Source organism: Strigops habroptila, chromosome 2, assembly GCF_004027225.2.
Source record: "Strigops habroptila isolate Jane chromosome 2, bStrHab1.2.pri, whole genome shotgun sequence".
Taxonomy (NCBI): domain Eukaryota; kingdom Metazoa; phylum Chordata; class Aves; order Psittaciformes; family Psittacidae; genus Strigops; species Strigops habroptila.
Window position 1 is genome coordinate 121,290,023 of NC_044278.2, and position 25,850 is coordinate 121,315,872.

The following is a 25,850-nucleotide window of genomic DNA, read 5'->3' on the forward strand; positions in this document are numbered from 1 at the left end:
CGTCCCATCTACATTGCAGCTGGCTGCAGTGAGAAGCGTGACAGCTCTCAGCCACGCACATTAACACTTGGTTGAAGTAACGCATTAAAACCGGCACGGAAGAAGATGTGGTGTCCTTGGAAACATCACGAAGAGGAGTTCACTGTCCATGCTCATTGTTTGCCTATGTTATTATTTCCCAGCCAACCTGCTCCCCACCAGCCTCCTTTTCCTCTGCGTCTCCCCTTCCTCTCCCTTTCATCCCAGTTTAGGACTGGGATAGCTCTGCTTTCCACAGAAGAAACCCTTCATGGGGGAGCATGAAAGGACAAATACTTGGCTTTGCATGTGTTGTTTGCATGCCTGTGTGCACTCTTTCCAAGGCACTGGTGGGAGGTCACTGTAATTCAGAGGTAGGCAGCAAAAGGCTCTGTATAATCCCAAGCCTTGTCTCCAGCTATTCAGAAATCGCTAGCTGAGGCCCTTTGTGGCATTAAGTGCTTGCATTGTCCTTTGAAAACAAGCCTGAGAGTTGGGTGAATGGATAAACCAAGCAAGAACCAGGCAAATCCACAGGGATGCTTAAACCTGCTCAGCGCACATCGACCAGGGTGCAAGGAGCAATGTTGAAATCAAAAAAGAGATGGGGAGGGAAAGAGGAGAGAAATGCTTGCAGTTGGACCAAGCAGAAGGATCTGGGGCAGCTGACATCCAAGCATCCAAGGAAAGGGAAACACGCACAGCCAGGTTATTTCCCAAGGGAAACAACCCTGAGCGTGACATTGCATCCAACCATAGTGCCATGGACAAATGGAGAAGGGACCAAAGCCTGGATCCCACAGAGAAAAGTGCAGAGCAGTATTGGTGTCTCCTGCCCACATGTGGGAAGGCAGGCAGAGATTTAACAGCCAGCTCAACTACACCACAGGGAGATGGAGAAACACACTCAAGCAGGTCATGGAGACCTTCTGCATCCACTGTTTGGAGCAGTGACCACTCACATCTCTATCTAGATGAGGACAGGGGAGTTTTTGTGGTCCAGGGATGGATTCTTGGCCAGCCAGTGCTGCCTCATGGCTTCCTTCAAGGAGTCTCCTTCCCTCCTGTAATGCACTTTGCTCCAGGCACCACAGAATCAGTAGGACCCCTATGAGATCTGCAGTCCCTGCGCCAACATGCAAGGCTTGGCAGGTCCCACATGTGCTGCTGACCTGCTTGAGAAAGCATCCAGCCCTTCTGAAGACCCTTTCTAACCTCTTCACACCAGTTACTCCCAATTCCCACCAACTCCTGAGTCCTGCCTGGATCAAAGTGCGGAGTTATACTTCATTATAGTAGCGATTTTTAACCTCAGGAATGCAAAAGGCAGCAGAACAAATCAATCTAGATTGAAAGTACATCATTTTGGACCTAGTCCCAGCAGGGCAGGATGTGCCCATGCCCTCAAGGCTGGCAGAGTGCGTCCCTCTCCTATCTCTGGTACAGCCCAGGGTCGCTTGGCCCTGGATCCAGCTTCAAGGAGCTGACACATTCCCATGCTGCGCAGCCTGGCAGAGCTTTGCTGATGGTTGTTCTTCTGCACATTATCTCAGCCCAGCACTCTGCGTATGTACCAGCCCTTATCTCGCCCCAAGCGCTCTCCCTGTGCTTATAAACTGGGATCAGTTTTAAACTGGGAGCACATTCCTTCCCTTCCAGCTGATTTTGCAAGCTGGGTGAGAGCAGTGGCTTGGAGGGGCCATTTGGGGCAGGAAAAACGTGGTTATACTCCTTTTTCCTCTGTTTTTTCACCTTTTCTCTTCAGTTCTCTAACTGGGAACCAGTTTTCCTTAGCCTGGATGCACTGGGAGGGGTGGAAGAGGCATACTGGAAGAGAGGGACCTCCAGCCCCCCATGCACAGAGCAATGTGAGGTTTGATGGCTCCCTCCCCTTATCGTTAGTGAGTGAAGGGTTCAAGGTATCCCCGAGCCCAGCAATCCTGGAGGGAAGCACAGGCTGGAGCCAGCCACTGGTAGGAATGGGACTGTTTGGGCTAAGGAAGAGGCTGATTAGAGCTGCTCCAGGCCCTCAGAAAGCCTATCTCTCTCACAAGGGCAAAGAGCTGGAGCAAAGGGCTTGGACATCCCACCACACATGGACCTGCTCTGCTCCCATTGCTGAGGTCAAGCAGCCCAGAACCCATTTTGGTTCTGAGTTTTGGAGATACAGTGATTTTAGGGTGTTTGTGGTTGCCTGAGACCCCCTCCAAGCCTTGGTCATCAGTGCTGCTTGGGAACCTGGTGGGTCTCTGCATCCCCAAAACTGCCTGGTTTGCACCCAAAGCATCACTGCTCGAGCATTGGTGGCACTTTGTCCCCAGAGGCACACGGCTTAAGACCATCACACCCCCTTGAACACCCACAGGAAAGCATGAGCTTCATCCCTTTGAGTCTTCTTCCTGCCCTGCTCCCTTCTTCACCCCACATCCATGGTGTCAATGAGGTGTGAGACAGAAAGTAGGACATGGGGCAAAAAGTAGGTGCCTCTTCATGCCACAAATCCTTCTCCAAACTTTTAACCATGTAGTTTCTCACCAGACCAGTATTTCACTCGCATTATTCCCCAAACCAGATGCCACCTTGGCTTTTTGTTCTCAGCCTTTCACTTAAGCCCCCACCCTTCAAACCTGAGGGTTACCTTGGTCCAACCCATCAAGGGCAGCAGCCAAAGTGTTGCCATAGCCTAGGGAGGAAATACCTAAAGCAAAGCAGCATGAGAAGCATTTCTGCCCTGTGTACCACATCCGTCCTTCCAGCTCTGATTCCATCCTCATTCTCATCTTACTTTCGTGGAGTGCAAGATGCTCTGAACAAACGTTCTCCAGTGGTTATGGGAATCAGGACCTAATTCTCTCAAAAGCCTCAAGATTGTTGTTTTCCACAGCCTGGAGAACATCTTTAAGGTGATCTGGACTGCAGAATCCCAGACTGGTTTGGGTTGAAGGGACCTTAAAGCTCATCTAGTTCCAACCCCCTGCCACGGGCAGGGACACCTTCCACTAGAGCAGGTTGCTCCAAGCCCCTGTGTCCAACCTGGCCTTGAACACTGCCAGGGATGGGGCAGCCATCACCACCCTCACAGGGAAGAACTTCTTCCTTATATCCAACCTGAATTTCCCCTGTTTCAGTTTGAAGCCATCACCCCTTGTCTAAACCAGTTGGAAAGGAGCCCATCTCTAAGCAGAGCAGGTCAAGCAGCTGCTGTGTCCAGATGTTTCTCCAGCAGCAGCCCCCTCCCTCTGCTCACGAGAGCACTGACATCTCTGCCAGCTGTGCTCACATCTGGACTTCGTTATCCTGCCTGAGAGGACAGAAGTTCATCCGCCTCAGCCGGAGCACTTATCTCTGATCTAATGACAAACACATGGTGTTTATCCTCTGCAACACATCTGGAGGTGGTCTGGGATGTACTGGGGAGGGAGGAGGAGGAGGATGAGCTCACTGTGTCCTCACAAGGCCACTACATGGGGCAAAGCAGCCCTGCCTGCACTCCCAATGTGCGCTGTGGTGGGTGGGAGAAAGCCTCGTATAAGGGTTTGGAATATCATCATTGGAAATATCGTTAGCAGCCCCTCTACCTTGCAAAGGAGTAGCCAGAGCCCAGGATAGACATGTCCTCGTTACACCAAAACTGTGGATTCGAGGACTTCCCTGGTCACCTCTGGGCACAGGAGAGACTCTCACTTCCCATGCAAGTGGACAGGGTTTATTTCCTAAGGGTGTCCTCTCCTCCTTCCCTTGCACAAAACGGATGAGGCTGTCAGGGACTTTTGGAGATCATCTAGTCCAACAACATGCTCAAGCAGGGTGCCCAAAGCCAATGTGAAGATGGTTTGAGCATCTCCAAGGATTGAGACTCCCCAGTCTCAACTGGCAACCTGTGACTGCCCTCACAGGAGCAAAACCATTTTCCTGTTTCTAAACAGGATTTCTTGTGTTTCAGTTTGCGTCCATCACTTCCTGTCCTATCATTGGGCATTACTCAGAAGACCCTGGGTCCATTTTCTTTATTCCCACCTTATCAGCTATTTGGTAAGTCTTCCCATCTCCAGGCCAGGCAAGGCTGGGCCATGGTGGGGCTGCAGACGCAGTGTCTCTAGGGCAGGGACTGATGGCCCCGGGTGGATGGATGGTGTAGGATGGACATGGACATGGTGTGGGTCTTTTGAAGACATGGCTAGTGAGTGTTGGTTGTCTACTGAAGACCATAATAGCTGTGGCTGGGAGGATCAAGAAGAGATTGTGCCTTCTGGTTTGGGCCATGGCAAGTTTTACAGGGGGGTTTGGCTCAGATTCCTTCTGCAGCACCAGCTCCAGCTGGCATGAGAGTGGCTCCATGCAAAGAGACATCATGGCCTAAGGTGATGGAGGTCTCATTTCTGTTAGGGATTTTCCACTGACTTTAGACCTTTATCTTGCAGACAGAAAAAGGAGACACTTCCCCTCCTTACCACATGGCTGGCACCCATCTCAGCCAGGACCTTGGAGTGGTCTCACCCTGTCTGATTTCTATCTTTGACATGCGAGAGGGTTCTGGGCAGTTTACAAGGGACGAAAGCAGTTCGGTTCCCCATTGTCCTTGTATGGGAATTCAGATGGAAACAGACGTGTGAGGAGCCAGCCAAAAGGAAATCCTTTGTGAGATATGTCAAAGCAAGTGTTTACAAACTACCCAGCACCACAGAGGGGGAAGAAAGAGGGAAATAACTGTAGAAAAGGACAATTTTCCTATTTAAAATTTCTTGAATCATTCCTACCCAAAAGGACAAACAATTCTTATTCATTTTAGTCGGAAACAGAGACCTTTGGGAATCTGCAGGACTGCATCATCCCATGCCAGAGCAAGCGACATGTGTGACATGTGGAAAAGGGCTGGGATGGGTTCTGTGCCCCAGTGGTACCCATGTGCTTCTCAGGGACTAGGTTTTTCTTCTCGGTGGCATCCCTCCATAGGTGGGATGTTCTGCTGCCTCCGCTCTGCTTGAGGACCAGAGGTCCTCAGTGCCAATGCTGGGGAGGGGAGAGGTTTTTACCTGCTCCAGATGAATTTAGAGAGGAGACCCATCTGGGTTTTGACACTGAGCAATTCCCAAAGCTTGGCTGAGGCCTCTGCTTTCGTGCTTGCCTTGGCAGGGGGCCATAGTGTGAGTCACAAACCTCTTGCTGTTTATTTAATGTACCAATTCCGGCTCTTTTGAATCTCAAAAAAGGAAGTTAATTCATAAGCTAAATCAATATTAACTGCCTGAGGAGGAGGAGAAGAAAAAGGAGCAAGAGAAGGAGAAACGAGCCGGTTCAATGTTACTGCCCCAACGGTGAGTTTCATATTGCCCACTGCTGTGAACACATCTTCCCCACTCAACGGTCCTAGGATTACGTGAGAGCCCTAGGACCTATGTGACAGTCAATAGGATTTACATGGACATCATTGTCCCCTCCAGTCCCTGTGTGATACATCTAAAGACTTTATGGGCATATAATGGAGGAACACAACCCATCTGCTTGGAAGATGCCCAAAGAAATCAGCCTCTCTGCACACAAGTCCCAACACCCCGAAGAGTGAGTTGGTGACGTCTCTGATAGCTGGGAGCTCTCCTGTGTTAATGCCTGGCAAGTGATGGGCTTGCAGAGGAGGGAGGAGCTCAAATGCTGAGCAAGCAAGAAGGAGAAGAGCCAACGGAGGAACACATCCAGGAGCTCGGAGAGTGGGAGCCAAGCCCTTGAGCTGTCCTGGTGTTCACAGACATCAAAAACTTGTGCACACCTGAATGCTATGGAGGTAAATGCTGTTCCTGGAGGTTGTGAACTACCAACATGGGAATGGCCAAAACAAATCACTGCAGTGTTGACCTATGGTACCTCTAAAACACCAGAGATCAGGGCCTTGGACACGCACCCAGGAGGAGATCAAGCATATGAGATGCAGCTCAGCCCTCGCTCTGGGACTGAGCAGAGGCACGTTCAGGCGTGCCAAGGTGAGATGAGAGCACAAGGTGTGTCATGCCCAAAGGTCTTGGTTAGCCAAGAGTTGTTTGCACCTGCTCTTCTCCTAGAGGAGCAAACCAGTGTTTCCTCTTATGTCTGTGTTGAAAGCCAGATGTCAAGGCACTGGGGAAAAGGAGATTTGATGAATGACAGGCTTCATTGCAACAGCCTGGTCGCAGCCTGTCCCTTTGGCCGCCGGAAGACAAGGTCCTGTTGACCATTAATATATTGTGTTTAAGGGACAGAACCCACCACAAAACATTCAAGAGAAGATCCATGGTCCTTTCTCCAACCACCCTGCTGAGATGAGCCAATTTGGACCAAACAGGTCCAAGCCCACAAGCTGCTGCAATCACAGTTGGTCTTGAAGGCAGCATAGTACCTTCATCTCCCCCTCCAATGGAGATTTGGAGCATGGCACAGTCACATCCCTGTGCTGGAGTTTCGCATCACACTTTCCTGGAAGCCCAACCAGCTTCTCATCCATCATTCCCATTATTTTTCTGGGTTTATTTTCATCTCATGCTTGTTATTGTTCAGGTTTGCTTTGAAAAGCCTGAGGATCCAAGAATAGAATATCAGGGCCGATAATAACAGGAAGGAGGTGACAATGCCTCAGATTACTGGATATATCAAATTAAACCTATTTCACAAGGTTTTTTCTGTTTATGTTGAAGACTTGTCTGGGCCTTTAGCCCTAAAGTTTATGTTAGAGCAACTGAGATCAAGGATCTCAGATTGATGTGCAGGGGAAGAGTGGAACAAGCCCCTGGCAGCTCACAGCCTGTATGTCTGCCTTTCCCTGAGCCTGGTACTTGGTCTGAGCTGCCTGGCAGCATCAGAAGAAAACGGATAACTTGGGATAGAATAGAGTATAATAGAATACAAGGAAATGAAATAAAACCTGGACTATTGTGTCCAGCTCTGGGACAACACCACAAGAGGGACGTGGAGCTGTTGGAGCGAGTCCAGAGGAGACCACAGATATGCTGCGAGGGCTGGAGCAGCTCTGCTCTGGAGCCAGGCTGAGAGAGCTGGGCTGGGGCAGCCTGGAGAAGAGAAGGCTCCTGAAGGGGAGACCTTAGAGCAGCTCCAGTGCCTAAAGGGGCTCCAGGAAACCTGGAGAGGGGCTTTGGACAAGGGCCTGTAGGGACAGGCCAAGGGGAATGGCTTTAACCTGCCAGAGGGGAGACTGAGATGAGCTCTGAGGCAGAAGCTCTTCCCTGTGAGGGTGCTGAGGCGCTGGCACAGGGCGCCCAGAGAAGCTGTGGCTGCCCCATCCCTGGCAGTGTTCAAGGCCAGGTTGGACACAGGGGCTTGGAGCAACCTGCTCTAGTGGAAGGTGTCCCTGCCTGTGGCAGGGGTTGGAACTGGATGAGCTTTAAGCTCCCTTCAACCCAAACCAGTCTGTGATTCTATGATTCAATGAAATGAAATGAAGTGAAATGAAATGAAATGAAATTAAATTAATTAAAATAAAATAAAAAATAAGACAAAATAAAATCTAAAATAAATTAAATAAAACTTATTTTGCAGGAAATAATTATTAAGAGATACACATCAGAGAGGCTGATGCCCTGCAGAGAGGGTGACACGCTGCACCCTGGAGCAGCGCTGGGAGTTAAGTCCCCGCTGCAGCCTGCCGGCACACGCAAACGCGAGCAGAACAAGCTGATCTTGTTTGCCATCGGCTTCCCCTCCTCCCTCCCTGCCCTTGTGCAGAGCTTCCCTGCTCCTTGGTTTTGCAACACATCCCCAACGGGACAGACCTGCTTGAGCATTTTTAGCTTGGGCAGGTCTCAGGTGTCCTGGGTAGCACAGGACGGGCAGGTTGAGGGCAGGAGGGCTCTGATCTAAGAGGCTTCACCTACAGCACACATGGGGTACAACCCTCCATTGGAGGGTCCTGCAGTGTTTCCTAGGTGTTAGCTGGCATCTAGGCATTCTTTTGTGCCACTAGGGAAACTGAGGCACAGATTGAGTCATCACAGCATTGCGCCATGAGCTCCTTGGTCCACCTTCCCACTTTCAGCAGTGATGGGTGCAGACCTCCTTGCTTAGGATGGTCTTACAGCCCCCCAGGGGTGCACCTGACCTCCACATCAGCATCTCCTGAGCGTCCATGAGCATCTTCTGGCCATGCTCCTGCGCCAGCTGGGCACCCATATATCATAGAATCAACCAGGGTGGAAAAGACCTTTAAGATCAAGTCCAACCATTACCCCAGGACTGCCAAGTCCACCACTAAACCATGTCACTAAGGGCCTCATCACACTCCCTCCCTGCAGCACCCAAGACCTGAAACACGTGCAAACCACCACAATGAAAGAGAAGGTGCAGCGACCGTGCCTGGTTTTGCCCAAACCCAGACAATTGATGGCCAGGACCCCCCAGGATTGTATTTTCCTTGTTATAGCTTCACCCCAGTGTTTGTACTAAATGTCTGGGCACCAGCTCTGCTCTGAGGTTTGTTTAGAAGATGCTGCCAAGGGTAATGCTGTTCCCAGCACCATTCCTGCAAGAATTGAGTCCATTCTGGGAAGTTATCCCTGTTCCCCTCCTTATCCTGGGCCCCAAGCTGGCCCCAGACCCACAATTCTTGCTCCTATAGGGTAATGTGCCCATAACCCAAAGCAAACCCCAGAACAAGCCCTAACTGGGTTTGGTGGAGCTTTGAACCCAACTCTGCTTGCAGAAAAAGGGATGTCAGAGGTTTCCTGATGGATTAGGTGGGGAGAAAAAATAGGAATCATCTCCATTTGAGGATGGAGGATGTGCAATGGTCCCTCAGTGGGGATGCTCCCAGTAAAGTCGTGGTTCAGTCATCTCCCAGCGAGTAGCATGGAATAACCTGCTATCTCTAAATCAAGAAGTATTAATATCAGGGATATTTCCAGAATCTGCCTATAAAATGTTAGCATCACGTTTGGTTTAACTGAATAGAAACCTCAAGCACTGTTGGGGTGGTTTTGTCCACCCGTAAGTGGTGGAAGAGAAAACTCGTGTCTAAATTTCTCTGTGTTTCTGCAATTCTGGTCTTTTCCAGTGAAAAAAGCATTTCCTTCTGTGTAAGGAAGAGACTAATTCTTGGAATTAAAATCAAAACACACTTGGAACGTGGCTTCCCCTTTCTCCCTCTTCAAGGGCATGGCATGCTCTTCGGAGAAGCAGAACCGAAAGGGAGAAGCGAGGGCACGTGAGTTGCTCCACACAGAAAACATCTGAAAACATCAATGCCAGACATGAAACAGATGGTTTTTTTCCCCAAAATAAATGTCCTCTTTGGTTGCCTTTTCAATGGAAGGAATAGGACATTGGGGCTTAAATAGTTGCCACAGTGGCTGGGTGTGATGGACCCACCTGCAGGCAAAGGAGAAGCAGCCCAAGAGTTGAGCACGTCCCTGTGTGCTCCTTGGAAGCAAATGGTCCATGCTCTGAGTTTTAATTCCTGGGAAGTTTAGGTCCCTATGGGACAAGCCTCATGCCTGCATGTCATTTTGGCTGCTCAAGAGTCCCCAGGGTCCCCACTGCATCCTCATAGCCTTTGCCTCATAGGCAAAGGGATGGACATCCTGACTCAATGGCATTGCATTTAATGGTGTTAAAGAGCAAAAAGAGCAGCAAAAGACTTAAAATTTCCATTACAAAAAGGTACAGACTAATTGCAGGGACTAAAAATTCCATCCAGCTGGGAGATTGGAGCTGTGGCATGAAGTCCCAGGTGAACTCAGCACACATCAAATCCCTTATCACTTGCACCAAGAGCAGCAGAACTGAGTGTGGGGTTCCTGGAGAAGCGACAAGAAGTTGCCCCAAGTAGTTTTAAATGCAAAGCATTAAATCTGTTGGGCACAAAATTGCTGGGTTCTTGGTGACTTCCGTTCAGGTGGGTGAGAAATTTGCCCATTTCATGGTGCCTCAACACATCCATAAGACCCAAGGGTTGGTGGCCACCAGGCAGATGACAACCTGAAGCAGCACATGGTGGCATGTTGGGATACGTGTTTGGTTCTGGTTTATGGTGATGACCCATGATCATGGAGCCCCTTGTGTTGAGTTGTACCTGAGATGGTTTTCAACATTCAAATAGGTATTTTCACCCTCCAAATGTTCCCAAGTATGTGGTCCTGCTGGGACAGTGGTACCCCAAAAGAAGACATCTCCATCAATGCATCCACCCTTTATCCCTGGTTGTAACTGGTGGGCAAACATTTCCCAGAGAGAGCTCTCCAGCTAGAGAACTCCATTCCAAGAGCCAAAGCAAACAAACTATCGAGGAAACAGCAAGGAGTCAAGGGAAGTTATTTTAAATCCTTCCTGAATGGGAAATTCCAAAGGTACCTGCACGTCTCGTGTGCTTTGACCTCTTTATTCCTCCCTGAGGACATGGTCCGGAAAGTGGAGGAGCCTGGAAGTGGTGAGTCAAAGGGACATGGCGTGCTCCAGCATCACCCACTGGGCAGCTGGCAGCATGACCAGGTCCTGCAGGTCCCCATGGGCATCTGAAGTGAGTTTGGATACCCTTTTAGTAGCACCTGATACCTGGACCCATCCCTGGGGCTGCTGGCAGAGCCCAGTTCTCCCAGTACAGCAATGGTGCATTGCAACTCTGCACTATACCACGATCCCTCACATGGGGATTTGGACAAGGGGTGTTTATGAAGAGATATATTGATGAGAAGACATAGAAGGCCATCACTGTGCTGAGCCTTAGGAGCTCAGAGCTCTTCCAGGGTGGGAAGAACCACAGAGGGGTGAAAACCCAAAAGGGCTAAGTGATCTGCTGGCATGGGATGGAAGGAAAGGAGCTGAAGGAGAGACTGTGGTCATCCTTGAGGCATTTGATTTCCATTCAATCATGCAAAGTTCAGAGATGTCCCCATCCCAGATCCCAGCTCTGTCCTGGAAGTGAGAAAGTGCTATTATTTATGAGAAAGAGGTAGTGAGGGCTCATGATCTCACTCTTTTCAGAGCCTCCTAGCAGTGGGGGTACAGAAAATCTCTCAAAGGTGGCTAAGAAGTGTAAAGGACCACCTTGGAAACCTCCATCACAAGCCCCCCTCATACCCTAAGCCTTGGGATTTCCTGCCAGCAAAGATCCACAGATGTGAATCCCAAATTCTCCTTCCCAACCTGCTTGACCAGCAGATGGATGAGGTCTTCTGAGCCCAGGCTGCCTCCCAAAGACCCACCACTTTCCTTTTGCTGAGGTTGTGAGTGAAACTGGAGCCTAAGATACCACCCATGGCTAGATCCTTTTCTCCACACTGCTCCTTGAGGACTTCCAAGCGAAGAAAAGCAATGAGTAGAAGCAACCCTGAGTCCTCAATGCATGTCAGGGTGTGCTAGTGACATGAAAGTAAGCCTGTGAAGATCAAGGTGTCAATCACCTATGTGCTGGGGAAGGAGAAGCTCAACAACCCCTTCCTCCCCTGTTGATGTCCATGGGGCTCTAACAAAGCAGGTTGGAGAGGAAAATGAGCTGAAACATACTTCTTGAGAAACACTGAGGCATTGGAACAGCGGGTCAGCTTCCACTTTGAGCAAAGCCAGGGCTTCTTAGCCCGAATTCCCATCAAAGCCAAGGTTTCCTGGCACTCCCATGGAGCCCTGGCTGTGCGGGTGCATTGAGTTCATAGGTTGCCACTGGGACCTCACCACCTCCAGAAGGAAGCTGGGGCTGGCTGGCCTGAAAAGTGGGCCTGAGACCACCATGGCAATGGTGGTTGACCTGTTTCTCTAACATAGAGGTCCAGCAGCAAGATGATTTATCTTCTTCTGTTGGGGCTTTCACCCCAGGAAGCTGCACTGGCTTGACTGTTGTGAACACTGGTTACAGCAAAAGGGTGGAGGGCACCAAGTGGACCTCAAGAGATGAGACTTTCTCCATCAAACACCCTCTCTGCCAAAAAATCTGGGGGCTCAAAGGCTGGGGTAACAGATATCTGCACGTGAGCCATCTCCTCTCTGGTTATAAAAGAGAGCTGCCATCAAATGTCACATCCTCATGAGCAAGTTCAGCCAGGGCCACCACCCTGTGGTCTGAATGACAGGAGAAATTAACTCCATTTCCGTTATTAATGGCTTTTAGATGTAATGAAATTCCTCCTGCAAGACATCTCCGGTCTCGTGAGCTGCGGCGGAGGAGGAGGGACACAGCCTTGCATCTCTGTGCTGGGGCAGAACCTTAAAGCCCTGTAGGACCCTCCCCATGGGGACATCCATTATCCAGTGGTAGGGACGCCCCATTCCTGAGGCTTCTTAAAGCTTCAGTTGAAAAATGCTGCTTTTTGCCTCCAATGAGAATTTTGTGTCCATTGAAGGAGCATGGTCCCGGCTCCCCTCCCTGGTCTCAAGCGCAGATGCTCCTCTCTCCATCCACACCATCCCACCAGCGGCTGGAAAGCCGGAGCCAGTGTGGAAAGGTGCAATTACCCCGGGCAGCAGCATCACGGGTCGCCTGCAGTCAGCCTCTAACACAATTACTGGCAACATCCAGCCAGAGGAGCAGAAACCAGGTGGCCAAATTGTCTCATGAGGCCAAATCCAGCCTCTTTGCCAAGGATTAATTCAATCGGTGCGACTTCAAGAGGAACTCAGGCCGTTCCCTTGCCCTCATTATTCTTCCCAATAAGCTTCACCTGCCTTTTGCATGGATAAAAAGAGGTGTAAGAATGATGCCTGGCTTGAAATCTCTTTTCTAGCCTTGCCGCTGCCTCCGAATTTGCCTCTCCCATCCCTGCTAAACCCCCAAAATGTCATTTTTCCAGGCATTCCCATTTATTCCAGGTGCTGCCGGGCTCAGTGGAGGCTGTTTAGGCTGGAAGGCAGCCACCAGCTGCTATTTTCTACCCTTTCTTTAACATTCCCTCCACTATTTACACTGTCCCCACAGCAGGACACCTGGCTATGAGACATTCACCTTGGGGACCTGCAAGGACACTCTCTGTGCTGGGATGGAGAAGGACACCAGCTCTTCCTCACCAGCTCTGGAGCTTGCCCTGAAGATGGAAGCAGATGGAGGTGGGATAAGTGCTTTCATTGGCGGCTCATCGGAGGAGTGAGTTGTGTCCGTTCTCAGCTGCGTTCTCTGGATGCTGACGGAAAGCCCTGGGTAACTCATTGCGGGGGTTTGTTTGCACAAGGTGTGTTTTCTGCTCTATTCTAGGGAAATACACTTCCCCCCCCCCCCCCCAGTTTCTGTCTTCCCGTGGCAGGAGAAGGGAATTTAGTGAGGGCACTGAGCCATCGCCAACCCAACCCCACAAGCCCAGGCAGCCCCAGGATGAGGGTGATGGCTCCAGCCTGGCTGTGGTTGCACATATTCACTGCTATTCCTGCCAGAGCCCATCTCCCCTGTGGCCCCACTACCCGGCTTGGCCACAGGTTCGTGCCAGGATCGATGAAAGCCCACGTTGTCCAACGTAGCGCAGGTGCCAGTGGGATCCAAAGAGGCTGCAGCACCTCGTTCCACCTCCTCATCCCACCATAGAGCCGGACCCCTGCCCAAAACCCTTCTCCTCATATTTAGGTGTCAGTTCTAGGGGTGCATCACTCGATGAGGTGACATCAGAGAGCCCCCCACAAGATGCTCCATCATCTGGGTGATGCTGACCAGCACCTCCTTCCCCTCCACCTCTACCAAGAGACATCAGAAGCCCCTAAGAAGGAGAGAAGGTAATAATTTTGGAGGGGAAACTCGGGCTTCCAGGGAAAGGCAGGGCCAAGCCCGGCATCCTGCGTAATCCCGGCATCCCTGGGCTGTTTATACATCAGCCCTTTCATACTCAACACGTTCCCTCAGGGTTCCGTTTCTTATTGCACTTTAATAGCTGTGCTCAGGAAGCGCCGAGGCTTGACCTTCTGGTTAATGATCACCAAAGCCACCGACCCCTTTGGTTGGGACCTGGGGCCATGGGGAGACCCTGTCCCCAACCCCCAGCCTCCCACCGAGGGCTCCACAGCCCCCAGCCTCCAGCCAGGACCACGCTGTTGACCAATGCATGAGCATCCCACCCTGTAAATCTCACTTTTGGGGGCGTCGGAAGCCCCCCAACACCCGTTTCAATACAGATGTTCACTCATGATGCCAAGCCAGATGTTTGCATGGGAGCCCCCCCATACAGTTGTCGGCACCCCCCAATCCAGCTGTTCTCCCCCCAGATCCGTATGTGACCCACACCCCCCTCGGGGGCCCTCCCGCAGGTGCCGGGGCCGGAGCGGGGCGGAGCGGGGCGGCCCCGGGGCGGAGCGGGGCCGGCTGCCGGCGGCTGCGGGGCGGCCCCGGGCTCTGAGCTCCGCTGCTGCCGCCCAGGCGCATCCCGCTGCCGGTAAGTGCCGCGTATGGGGGGGACGGAACCGAGCGAACCGGGCAGGAGGGGAGCTGAGAGGGTCGGAGTGAACCGGGCAGGATGGGACTCAACGGAGTCAGACCGAACCGGGCAGGAGGGGTGCTGAGAGGGTCCGAGTGAACCGGGCAGGATGGGGTTTAACCGGGCAGGATGGGACTCAACGGAGTCAGACCGAACCGTGCACGATGGAGCCGGGAGAGTCGAAGTGAACGGGCAGGATGAGAGCCGAGAGGGTCGGAATGAACTGGGCAGGATGGGGCTGGATCGGACAGGGTGAGACCCGACAGTGTCAGACCAAACCAGGCAGAATCAGACCCGAGAGGGTCGGAGTGAACCGGGCAGGATGGGACCCGCCAGGGTTAGACTGGACGGGGTAGGATGGGACCTGAGGGATCAGAGTGAACCAGGCAGGATCAGACCCGAGAGGGTCAGATCGGACGGGGTAGGATGAGGTCAGACTGTGCAGGATCAGGCCTGAGCATGTCAGACAAAACAGGGTTAGAATGAGACCCGAGAGTCAGACTGAAGTGGGCTGGATGGGACCCAACAGGGTCAGACTGAACTGGGAAGGATCAGACCCAAGGGGGCAAGATCAAAGCAGGCAGGATGGGACCCAAGGGAGTCAGACCACACCGGGCAGGATGAGGCCAGACTTGGTAGGATCAGACCCAAGAGGGTCCGATGGAACCAGGTAGGATGGGATCTGACAGCATCAGATCAAACTGGGCAGGTTGGGGCCAGACCAGACAGGATCAGACCCAAGTGGGTGAGACTCCACCAGGCAGGATGGGACCCAAGTAGATCAGATTGAACTGGGCAGGATGAGGCACAACTGGAGAGGATGGGGTCTGATCCGACTGCATTGGGTCAGGTCCAGAGAGCATCAGTGCTCCTTTTGGGGCTGATCCCAAAGCCACCCCAATGGTAGCTGCTGGACTTTGCCTTTTGGAAGGTTTAGCAGCTTTTACCACAGAGCAAGGCTTAAAATCACACCCTGATCCCCACAGCAGGGCTGTGTGAAGCTCAGTGGGGTGGGTTCATCCCAGTCCCTCTGCTCCCACAGCCTGGGGTGCACCCAGGATGCTCCTGCATCTCTTGGGGCACCCATAGGGATCAGCCTCAGTGCGGAAGGTGGTGGCACACACAGCGTGTCCTCAAATCTGCTTGAGGGACCCGGTCTTCTACCCTGCTGTGGGTGCCACCAGCCTGCCCTCTTCCTTTATATATATATGTATGTATTTGTGCATATAGACATACAGAGATAAATATATTTGTATATATGAGCACGTGTGCATAGAAGAGTATATAGCAGCATAAATACATCTGTATATATATGGAGTTATGTATATACATCTGTGTGTGTCCATCTGCTTGGAGACATCTATTTGTGTATACAGGTATAGAAGTTTGTATATACGTGTGTGTGGAGACATATATACATGTATGGAGACATGTATGTGTGTGTAGAGCCATGTATGTCTGCATATGTAGGTACAGAGGTATATTTAGAGGGAAACATGTATATGCTTATATACAGATGTTTAAGCATGTGTATGTGTGAACATGTGGCTGTATATGTTCCTACATGTTTGTGTGTATATATATATGGGTTTACACAAGCCCGGCCAGAGCCCCAGTGCTGCCCCATCCCCATGGGTCCATGTTAAGCACCCTAAAATGCCCAATGTTGTCCCAGTTTGTCCACATCATTCCACCTTCAGGCTTCAATAAATAGGGATTTCCCTTAACACATCCCAACCTTGGTCCTCAACTGCCCCGGAGCTGATGGGACATGTCCATGAGGACCTGAAGATGTTTTGGGGCCAGCTAGGAAATCTTTCGGAACAGGGATGTTGTGGCTTTTGCCAAGCAACACGCAGGGTAGGAGCAGCCTCCATTCATCCCCTTTGAGATCTGCTGAGCTGGAGCTTTCAGTTCCGTCTCCACCATCCCACCCCGGCCATTGAGTCACCAAGATTCCCCCACCACGGTCTCATCCTCAGGAGCACCCCAACACCATGGACACCCCTTTTTCCCCCCTGCAAGTCTCATTTTGGGACTGATTTCACCTGGTGCCCATCACCATGATGTCAGGGCACAGGGTCCAGGTCTCCATGGGTGTCAGCTTTTAGGGGAAGCTGAGCTTGAGAGCACCCACCCCATCACCCCAAGGGCTGGCAGAGATCCCTGTGATGGTTTTTTGGGGTGAAAAAGAGGACTTTTGGGATAATCCACCAAGCTTTGGGCTCGGTAATAGGATGAGGCTGAGCATCTTAATGTGGTTTCATTAATTAGAAATCGTGGTGATTTATGGTGATGGCAGACTGTGATTGTGGGTTTATGGGTGGTTGCACTCTGCCACTGATGGCCTGTATAGCCTTGGGCACGTCCTTCAGAAACCTCACACAAACAACCGCTCCAAGTGATGTTTTAGGGACAAAAGCTGTTAAAATGGGGCTTGAGCCACGCTGGTTCCCTTCAAACCCAGTGCCTGTGCCTCAGTTTCCCTTTTGTGGCCACAGCGAAAGGGGGCAAGGCAACTGGAGCATCTTCCTCCTCTTGGTGCTATCATGCCAGGTCACCTCCATGTCCCCACCATCTGCCCCAGATGCCCACCCTTGGAATGAGACAAAAGTCAGGGAAAAGTCCCCAAAATGGGGGAAAATACCCAAAAATGGGGGGAAGTACCCCAAAATGGGGGAAAATGCACCAAAACGGGGAAAAAGACACAAAATTTCATGAGTCTGTTGACATGGCTTGTGGATGGTCACATCCTGGCTTCTACAAACTGCTCTGGGGCATGTCCCCTGCCCCAGTGGCCTTTGAAAGCTCTGCATGTCCCTCGGTGTCCCAAATGTCTCTTTTGGGGGTGCAATATGAGTACATTGGGGGTACATGTCCATGCACACATGTAGAGTGTGGCCATGGGGTGTGCACACACGTGTCTGCATGTGTAGGGAGACTGAATATGTGTATATAGGAGGTCCATGTATGTGTGTAGGGGATGGGGATGTATGTACATGGTGCAGAGCTGTGATGGAGGTGCTGGCACGGGCTGGGTTGTGCCATGTCATAGCCGTGCAGTGCCGTGCAGTGCCATGCAGTGCCACACAAAGCCCACGGTGCTGTGCCATGCAGCTCAGCATCCATCCTGCCACCCAGGTTTCTGTTCCCCATCACCCCAGGGTGCTGCTCTTGGGTGGAAAGGGGAAGTGTTGCCCAATGGAGAGAGCACAGCACCCAAGTGACACAGATGTGGCCAGGTGCTGGGCAGAGCAGTGGGTCCCTGTGACCCCCCTCCATCACCCTGTGGCACCCCAGCAGATAAGATGCACTCCCAGGTCCCCCAAGACCCCTCTTGCTGGCCCCTTTGTCCCCATGGTGATGTTCTTGTGAGCACACATGGCATGGCAGGGGATCCCATGGGTGCCCGGGGTGAGGGCTGGGTGGGTGCTGCCCCAACCTTGGGTCTCAGGTTTTGGGGGGGTTCCCAGGCCAGTTCATAGCCCCAGGGTACTTACTGACTTGGAGATGGCAGAGGAGGGGATGCTGGGACTGCATGGAGCTGGAGTGACAATGGCGTGCAGTGGGGTGACAGAGGGACTCAGTGGGGTGCTATAGGTGCTCAGTAGGTTGCAGGGGTTAGGAGGCATATGTGACAGCAGGAGAGTGGGGGGGGTGATCTACAAGCCAGGAGCACCCCAAAAATAGGGGACCCTTTTGTATGTCCCCATCACTATCTCCAAGCCTGACCCCATGGTGGGGCTATGCTCTGGGGCTGGTAAGGCCCCAAAATGAGGCCCCAAAGACCCAAAATGGGGCCACCACAGTGGTACAAGCTAGTACGGTGGCCCCTGGACTTGTGTGTCCCCTCTCATCCCCTCTGCCCCATGCACCCTTCCCTGCCTCAATTCCCCTCCCAACCAGCGTGGGGACACTGGCCACCCCATCTCCAAGCAACCTCATCCCCACTGGACATTGGGGCTGTCACTAGGGCGAGCAGGGAAAGCAGGATGCTGGCCCCAGGCCACCAGCCAGGCTTGCAGCCAGGTCTGCCAGCGATGGAGGAAGCAAGAGGAGGAAGGAGAAGCAGCTCTGCCTGCCCCTCCGAGCTGCTGGGAGCGTGCAGCACCCATGGGTGGCACGGCAAGTGACACGGCTGGGGCCAGGGGTCTCTTTGTGCTGTAGGACCATGACTTTTGCATTCATTTCAGCCTCTAAGTAAAGCAGATGATCTCTTCCCCAGCTCAGAGCAGCCCAGAGGCCACGGGGATGGGCTCTCTTAGCCCGTAAAACCAAAAACCTCTGGAACCGGAGCATCATCAGTCCTGATTCCCGGATGAAAGCAACCACAAAACATCTGCGGGTAGTGTTGGGCTCCATGCAGGTGGCATCTCCTGATAGGACACAGGATTCAGGGGACACAGCCTGGTTGGGTGACCGGCTGTAGGGTTTTGGCACCCCCTGCAGAGGAGCAGGAAGCCGTGTCAGTGGCTAACGGCAGCCAGTGCTGCAAGTTCCTCTCCTGCAGTGGGATGAGGCTGATTTGGCCTCGTGCAAACCTTTCCACAGCATGGAAGTGTTGGGGGAAGTGGAGCTGAGGTGGTGGTGATCATTGTCACCACACTGTCCCGTGTGCCACCACCCCATGTGGTTCCATTCTCTCCACTTTCCCCTTCCTGTGGGACCCCTAAATCCATCATCGTGGTTTAGAATCATGGAATCCCAGATTGGTTGGGGTTGAAGGGACCTTAAAGCTCATCCAGCTCCAACCCCTGCCACGGGCAGGGACACCTTCCACTAGAGCAGGTTGCTCCAAGCCCCTGTGTCCAACCTGGCCTTGAACACTGCCAGGGATGGGGCAGCCACAGCTTCTCTGGGAAAAGTCTGTGCCAGCGCCTCAGCACCCTCCCAGGGAAGAGCTTCTGCCTCAGAGCTCATCTCAATGTCCCCTCTGGCAGGTTAAAGCCATTCCCCTTGGCCTGTCCCTTGTCCAAAGCCCCTCTCCAGGACAGAGCTGGATCAGGACTGCAGGGGGGGCTCCCCAGAGCGCAGCAGAGGGGCAGGATCCCCTCCCTGACCTGCTGCTCACGCTCTGGGGGTGCAGCCCAGCACATGGGGGGGTTCTGGGCTCAAGCACACACTGAAGCCGGGTCATGGGGAGCTTCTCCTCACCCAACACCCCAAGTCCTTCTTCTCCTGCTCCATCCAGTCTCCCCCAGCCTGTATGGGTAGTGGGGGTTGCCCTGACCCAGAAGGTTATGGCTATGAGATTGCACACAGCAGTCCAGGTTCATCCTGCTAGGCTGGATGTGACTACACACGGCCAAGTCACCAACCATCTCCTTTGTCATTCTCAGGTACTTCTGAAGGGCCACACCAGCAGAGAGGACATCGCTGGAGGGGGGAACCACCACCATGGCCAACTTGACAGCCCTTGTGGGCAGTGGGAGGAACTCATGCACCTTCCACGAGGAGTTCAAGCAGGTCCTGCTGCCCTTGGTCTACTCAGTGGTGTTCACAGTGGGGTTGCCCTTGAACGCCGTGGTCATCGGGCAGATCTGGGTGGCCCGTAAGGCACTCAGCCGCAGCATGATCTACATGTTGAACCTGGCCATGGCTGATCTTCTCTACGTCTGCTCCCTCCCTCTCCTCATCTACAACTACACCCAGAAGGATTATTGGCCTTTTGGGGACTTCACCTGCAAATTCATCCGCTTCCAGTTCTACACCAACCTCCACAGCAGCATCCTCTTCCTCACCTGCATCAGCGTCCAGCGGTACCTGGGCATCTGCCACCCCTTGGCCTCATGGCACAAGAAGAAGGGGAAGAAGCTGACGTGGCTGATTTGTGCTGCCGTGTGGTTCATTGTCATTGCCCAGTGCCTGCCCACCTTTGTCTTCGCTTCCACCGGCACCCAGAGGAACCGCACTGTCTGCTATGACCTGAGCCCACCAGATCGCTCCTCTGCCTACTTCCCCTATGGCATCACCCTCACTGTCACCGGCTTCCTGCTGCCTTTCGTGGCCATCCTCGCCTGCTACTGCAGCATGGCCAGGATCCTGTGCCAGAAGGACGAGCTGATCGGCTTGGTGGTGCACAAGAGGAAGGACAAAGCCGTGCGGATGATCATCATTGTGGTCATCGTCTTCTCCATCAGTTTCTTCCCCTTCCACCTCACCAAGACCATCTACCTGATAGTCCGTTCCTCTCCCAGCCTGCCCTGCCCAGCTCTACAGGCATTTGCCATTGCCTACAAGTGCACGCGTCCCTTTGCCAGCATGAACAGTGTCCTCGACCCCATCCTCTTCTACTTCACCCAACGCAAGTTCCGTGAGAGCACCCGTTACCTCCTGGACAAGATGAGCAACAAGTGGCGACATGACCATTGCATTACCTATGGCTCCTAGGCAAGGACAAGGGCCACCTGGGTCTCACCAGGGTCAGCCATGGAGCAGTCTTGGTTTCAAGCTCCACAGAGAAGAGATGGCTTCAGCTGGGAACATGCTGGAGGACAGGAGGACGGTATCTCCCAAGCTTTCAGCACTTTCATCTCCAGCCTGCAGCAGCACAGTATTAACCCGATCATGGCACAAATCCAGTGTCCTCTCTCTGGCTTGGTTGCTCAGTTTGAGCAGCTTAGCACCATGGTTCCATGGTGGCCAAGCCACCGATGCAATAAAAGCCACTGGTGGGACCATGGTGAACACAGTGGGACCATAGAGCACACAAGGCAAGCTGCTGGGGGGTGATTTCTCCCCTTTCTGATTTAAAGATTCCCTGATGGGGCCCTGCAAAGGCTGGGGAGGGCTTAACTCAGCTCATACATGTCTGGAGAACATGGGGACGTGTGTTTCTCCAGTTCAATATCATTGTCATAGACATTTCTTGGGGTAATACTGGGACATCCCTATCCCTAGACCCTGGACTGGGGCCACACCAGTAAGAGACATGGGCCTACTGGTATCACTGGTGCTGCAAAATGCTGGAAGAGCATCCCTGGCCAAACTGGGACACCCATGCTGGATATCCCACTTGAGTGACAAACTGGGGATGGGTCAGACACAAGCCAGAAGTGTTGTCACCTGCCTGGGGACCTTCAGCATCATCTGACTCCAGCTTCCTGCTTAGCCCAGTACCTCAAATCACAGAATCATGGAATCAATCAGGTTGGAAAAGACCTTTAAGATCATCAAATTAAACCATTTCCCAGCGCTGCCAAGGCCACCACTAACCCATGTCCCTGAGGGCCTCATCTGCATGGTGTGTGAACACTTGCAGGGATGGTGACTCCAGCACTGCCCTGGGCATTCTGTTCCACCCTGGCACCCTTGGCATCCTGCCATCACCTCCTAACCAGGATCCACCAAAATCAAAGCCAGCACACCCGGACACAAAGACTGGAGTCAGGAAACCCTACGCCACCAAGCTACTTGGTGTCCTTTGCCATGTCCCATGGTTGGCTTGGCCTCTGCACCAGCACCATGCTGGGCTGAGGCTTAAACTTTGCTCCCTGCAGCCTCCATAGGGATCGTCCTCATCCCAAGCCAGGAGGCATTCACTTACATGGTGTGGGGTGGAGGTACCACTAATTGCTCTGTGAGTCTTCTTTAACATGTAGGATGTGTAGGATAAACCTCCCCCTTCCTTTTCCATACGGAATGTGCACATATGTGCACCCTCTATAAGTACGTACATGTAACACATCCCTGCACAGGAGGGTTTGTAGCCCAGCACAGATGTTCCCCATCCTGATTAAACTATATGTATTTATACAGTGGATGTATGTACGTATGGAGTGAGCAGCAGGTCAGGGAGGGGATCCTGCCCCTCTGCTGCGCTCTGGGGAGACCCCCCCTGCAGTCCTGATCCAGCTCTGGGGCAACAGCACAAGAGGGACGTGGAGCTGCTGGAGCGAGGCCAGAGGAGGCCCCGGAGCTGCTGCGAGGGCTGGAGCAGCTCTGCTCTGGAGCCAGGCTGAGAGAGCTGGGCTGGGGCAGCCTGGAGAAGAGAAGGCTCCTGAAGGGGAGACCTTAGAGCAGCTCCAGTGCCTAAAGGGGCTCCAGGAAACCTGGAGAGGGGCTTTGGACAAGGGCCTGTAGGGACAGGCCAAGGGGAATGGCTTTAACCTGCCAGAGGGGAGATTGGATGGGGTCTGAGGCAGAAGCTCTTCCCTGTGAGGGTGCTGAGGCGCTGGCACAGACTTTTCCCAGAGAAGCTGTGGCTGCCCCATCCCTGGCAGTGTTCAAGGCCAGGTTGGACACAGGGGCTTGGAGCAACCTGCCCTAGTGGAAGGTGTCCCTGCCTATGGCAGGGGTTTGGAACTGGATGAGCTTTAAGGCCCCTTCAACCCAAACCATTCCATGATTCTGTATAGTATTCATTTCCATATGTATATAGAGATAAATGTTTCCTGCAGGTTGTCTGTGCATAATAATCATGTTTAAGTTGATCTAAGCAATTTGCTTCACATCTCCAGGGATGAGCATCCCTCCAATTCGCATGTGGCCAAATGTATGACTTCACATCAACTTGCTCCCCACAAGCACGCAGCTTCTTTGGGTACCTCACAAGCACACAATCTTCTTTGGGTACCTCTCCACCCAAGGATCTCACCAGCACCCAGGGTTAGTGGTCCCAGTGTGGCTTCTTGCTGTTGCAAGGATGAGGAGGGTGCCCAGAGTGATCATTGGCTCTTGGATGATGCTCAAAGATCTCAGCATCGTGGTGGGCTGGAATTGAGAAAGATCCTGCAATGGTGTTGTCTCAAGCCACCTGGTTTTGGAGGAGTGGTGGCATCGTGGTTTAAGCACCATAAGGCCATGTCCTTATGGTGAGGACCATACATAGTGACAATGACTTTGGGTTGGGGCACAGAATATGATGGAGGAGGCAAAGCCACCCCTGGGCTTTCCCTTGGCTGGAGATCATCCACACCAAAATCTCCTCTGATGTATTTTGGGGGTTCTGCAATGGAAGGTCAAAACACTGGGGGGCTGTGAGAGGGCCGGTGAATGGGACAATCTCAGCCTGGTGTCCCCATCTCTCGCCAGCCGAAAGGACGGTGACAGGGTGGGAGACTCTGGGCCACTCCACCCGGACCCAGGAGAGGGCGCAAAATAGTCAGATTTGGAGAAATCCAGCTGAGTCTGTGGGTGCCCACCCGGCTCCAGGAGGGATGGAGGAGCCCTGCTCCATCCCACCATCCCGTGCATGGAAGCATACATGGGAGGAGATGGTTGGCCAAAAATTGACCACAATAAAGCTAAACAGCTCCCAAAATACTGGTGGTGGCTGCAGGGACAATGTGGGCTCAGGTGGTGACATCCAGCAGCCCCAGGACACCCCAATGAGTGAGGTTCCTGATGGTGGAATCACCAGTTTTGGATGGTTTTAAGGGTAGGAAGCTCACTTTGGGTCTGACCATGTCCTGCCTGTCCTTGGGGTCCTGTCAGCAGCTCCCTTGGTACCACCAGGCCTAGAAGCCAGGGTGATGGGCACAACAGGCTGCCTAAGAGATGATGTGGGTGCTTCAAAGCATCTCCTTCATTTGTGAGATGATCAACAGCAGCAGCCTAAGAACCAGCTCCTACAGCACCAAGTAGGGTTGAAATGCATGGCTCTTCCCAAAATCCCATCCTGAACGCCAGGTGACCATGAGGACATCATCCTTATGGCTGGGAAACACCCAGCCCTGTGGGGACAGGGAATGGAGAACTGGGAAAGGAATATGTGCTGGGGTGGTGCATGTCACAGTATCTCCTGAAGCACTTTTTAAGCCCTGAAAAATGATTTATGGGGGGCTTGGATTTATTTTAATCAGTACCAGGCTTTTTGAGCCCCTGAGACAGAGTCAGTGATGCCCTTTACGTGGCCAGGACCCCTCTCCAGCCCTGACCGTGCTACTAAGCCCCCAGCTCACCCACAACCACCCCAACCACCTTCTTCATTTCTCACATCTCCAGGGATAAATCCGCTGTCGTGGGGGAAAAGGGGGTTACGGGCTGCAAATAGCAAGTGCTGACAAGTGATGCTAAAAACCACGAGGAAGTCTGTTCACGGGGCAGTGCGTCACCGTGCAAGCTCTGTGCAAGTTGGGAACAAGGTGTTCTGCCTTTCCCAAGAGGAGTTGCAAAGCAGGGGCCAGAGAAAGCCACAGCAAAGGGAAGGAGCTCTAGCTGGCACCCGAGTTTTTGCTTATTTACCCTGTTTTCCCCTAAAAACACATGTAAAAAGCTGCGAAGAGATGGTGGGAAAGGGGTGAAGGGGGGGGGATGAAGAATGCAGGGACGTTTGAAGGGTGGGGTTGTGAAGGATGCAGGGGAGTCGAAAGATAAGGGGGGGTAAAGGATAGAAAGGGGATAAAGGATGCAGGGGGGGTGAACGATGCAGGGGAGGTGAAGGATGCAGAGGGGGATAAAGGATAAGGGGGGATGGAAGAATGCAGAAGGGTGAAGAAGAGGGGGGAAGGGTGCAGAGGGGGTATGAAGGATACATGGGGGGCTGAAGGGTGCAGGGGGTGAGGGATAAGGGGGGTTGAACAATGCAGGGGGGTGAAGGATGCGGGGCGGTATGAAGGGTTCAGGGGAGTGATGGATAAGGGGGGATGAAGGATAAGGAAGGATGAAAGAACTGAGAGGGCTGAAGGGGGGTGAAGGATGCGGAGGGGTGAAGGATGTGGGAGTAAATGATATGGGGGGTATAAAGGACACAGGGGGATGTAAGAATAGGGAGGGTGAAGGATGTAGGGGTGGTGAAGGTTAAGGGCATGATGAAGGATAAGGAGGGAGAGACTACAGAGGGGAGAAGGATGCAGGGGGGGTGAAGGATGTGGGGGTATTAACAGATTGAGGGGGGTAAAGGATGGGGGGACGAAGGCTGCAGGGGGGAGCACAAAGGGTACAGAGGAATGAAGGATAAGGGGGCATGAAGGATACAGAGGGGTTGAAGGATGCAGTGCTGGTGAAGAATGGGGGGGTGTGAAGTGCTCAGGGAGGGATGAAGGATGCTTTGGGGGGTGTGTGTTGGATAAAGGGGAGAAGTGAAGGATACGGGGGGGTGTGAAGGATGCAGGGGGGATTCCTGCTGGCCTGGGAGCCGGAGGGCAGCTCTGCAGCCTTTCTCCTCCCCCTTTACCCCCCAAAAACCGGGAGAAAAATGAAATAAATAAATAAACCCGGGCCAAATGTGTAACCATCCCCCTCCGCGGGAGGAAACCCCGCCCCGGGGAGGAAAGTTTATTTGAATGCAACAAATAAAAGAGCAGAGGGAGGAGGAAAAGCCCGAAATGAGGCAAAAAAAAAAAAAAAAAACCGAAAAAAAAAAGAAAGAAGGGAAAGAGAGAGCGCAAACAAAGCGGGAGGGATGAAGCCCGCGGGCAGCCCGGAGGAGGAGCGGGGCCGGGCGGTGCCTGCGGCGGGGCCGGGGCCGGGGCCGGGGCGCGGCGGGGCCGGGGGGCGGGCGGAGGCGGCGGCGGGGCCGGGGGGGGGCAGACA

General features: G+C 52.9%; 1 protein-coding gene across 1 annotated transcript; it reads left to right on the forward strand.

Moving 5' to 3' along the window:
• Window positions 1-14,268: 14,268 nt before the first annotated feature.
• Window positions 14,269-22,784, forward strand: P2RY6 (pyrimidinergic receptor P2Y6). Its single transcript, XM_030475791.1, has 2 exons — window positions 14,269-14,333; window positions 19,715-22,784. The coding sequence occupies exon 2, from the start codon at window positions 19,773-19,775 to the stop codon at window positions 20,763-20,765; it is 993 nt and encodes a 330-aa protein (XP_030331651.1). The 5' UTR covers window positions 14,269-14,333; window positions 19,715-19,772; the 3' UTR covers window positions 20,766-22,784.
• Window positions 22,785-25,850: the final 3,066 nt, after the last annotated feature.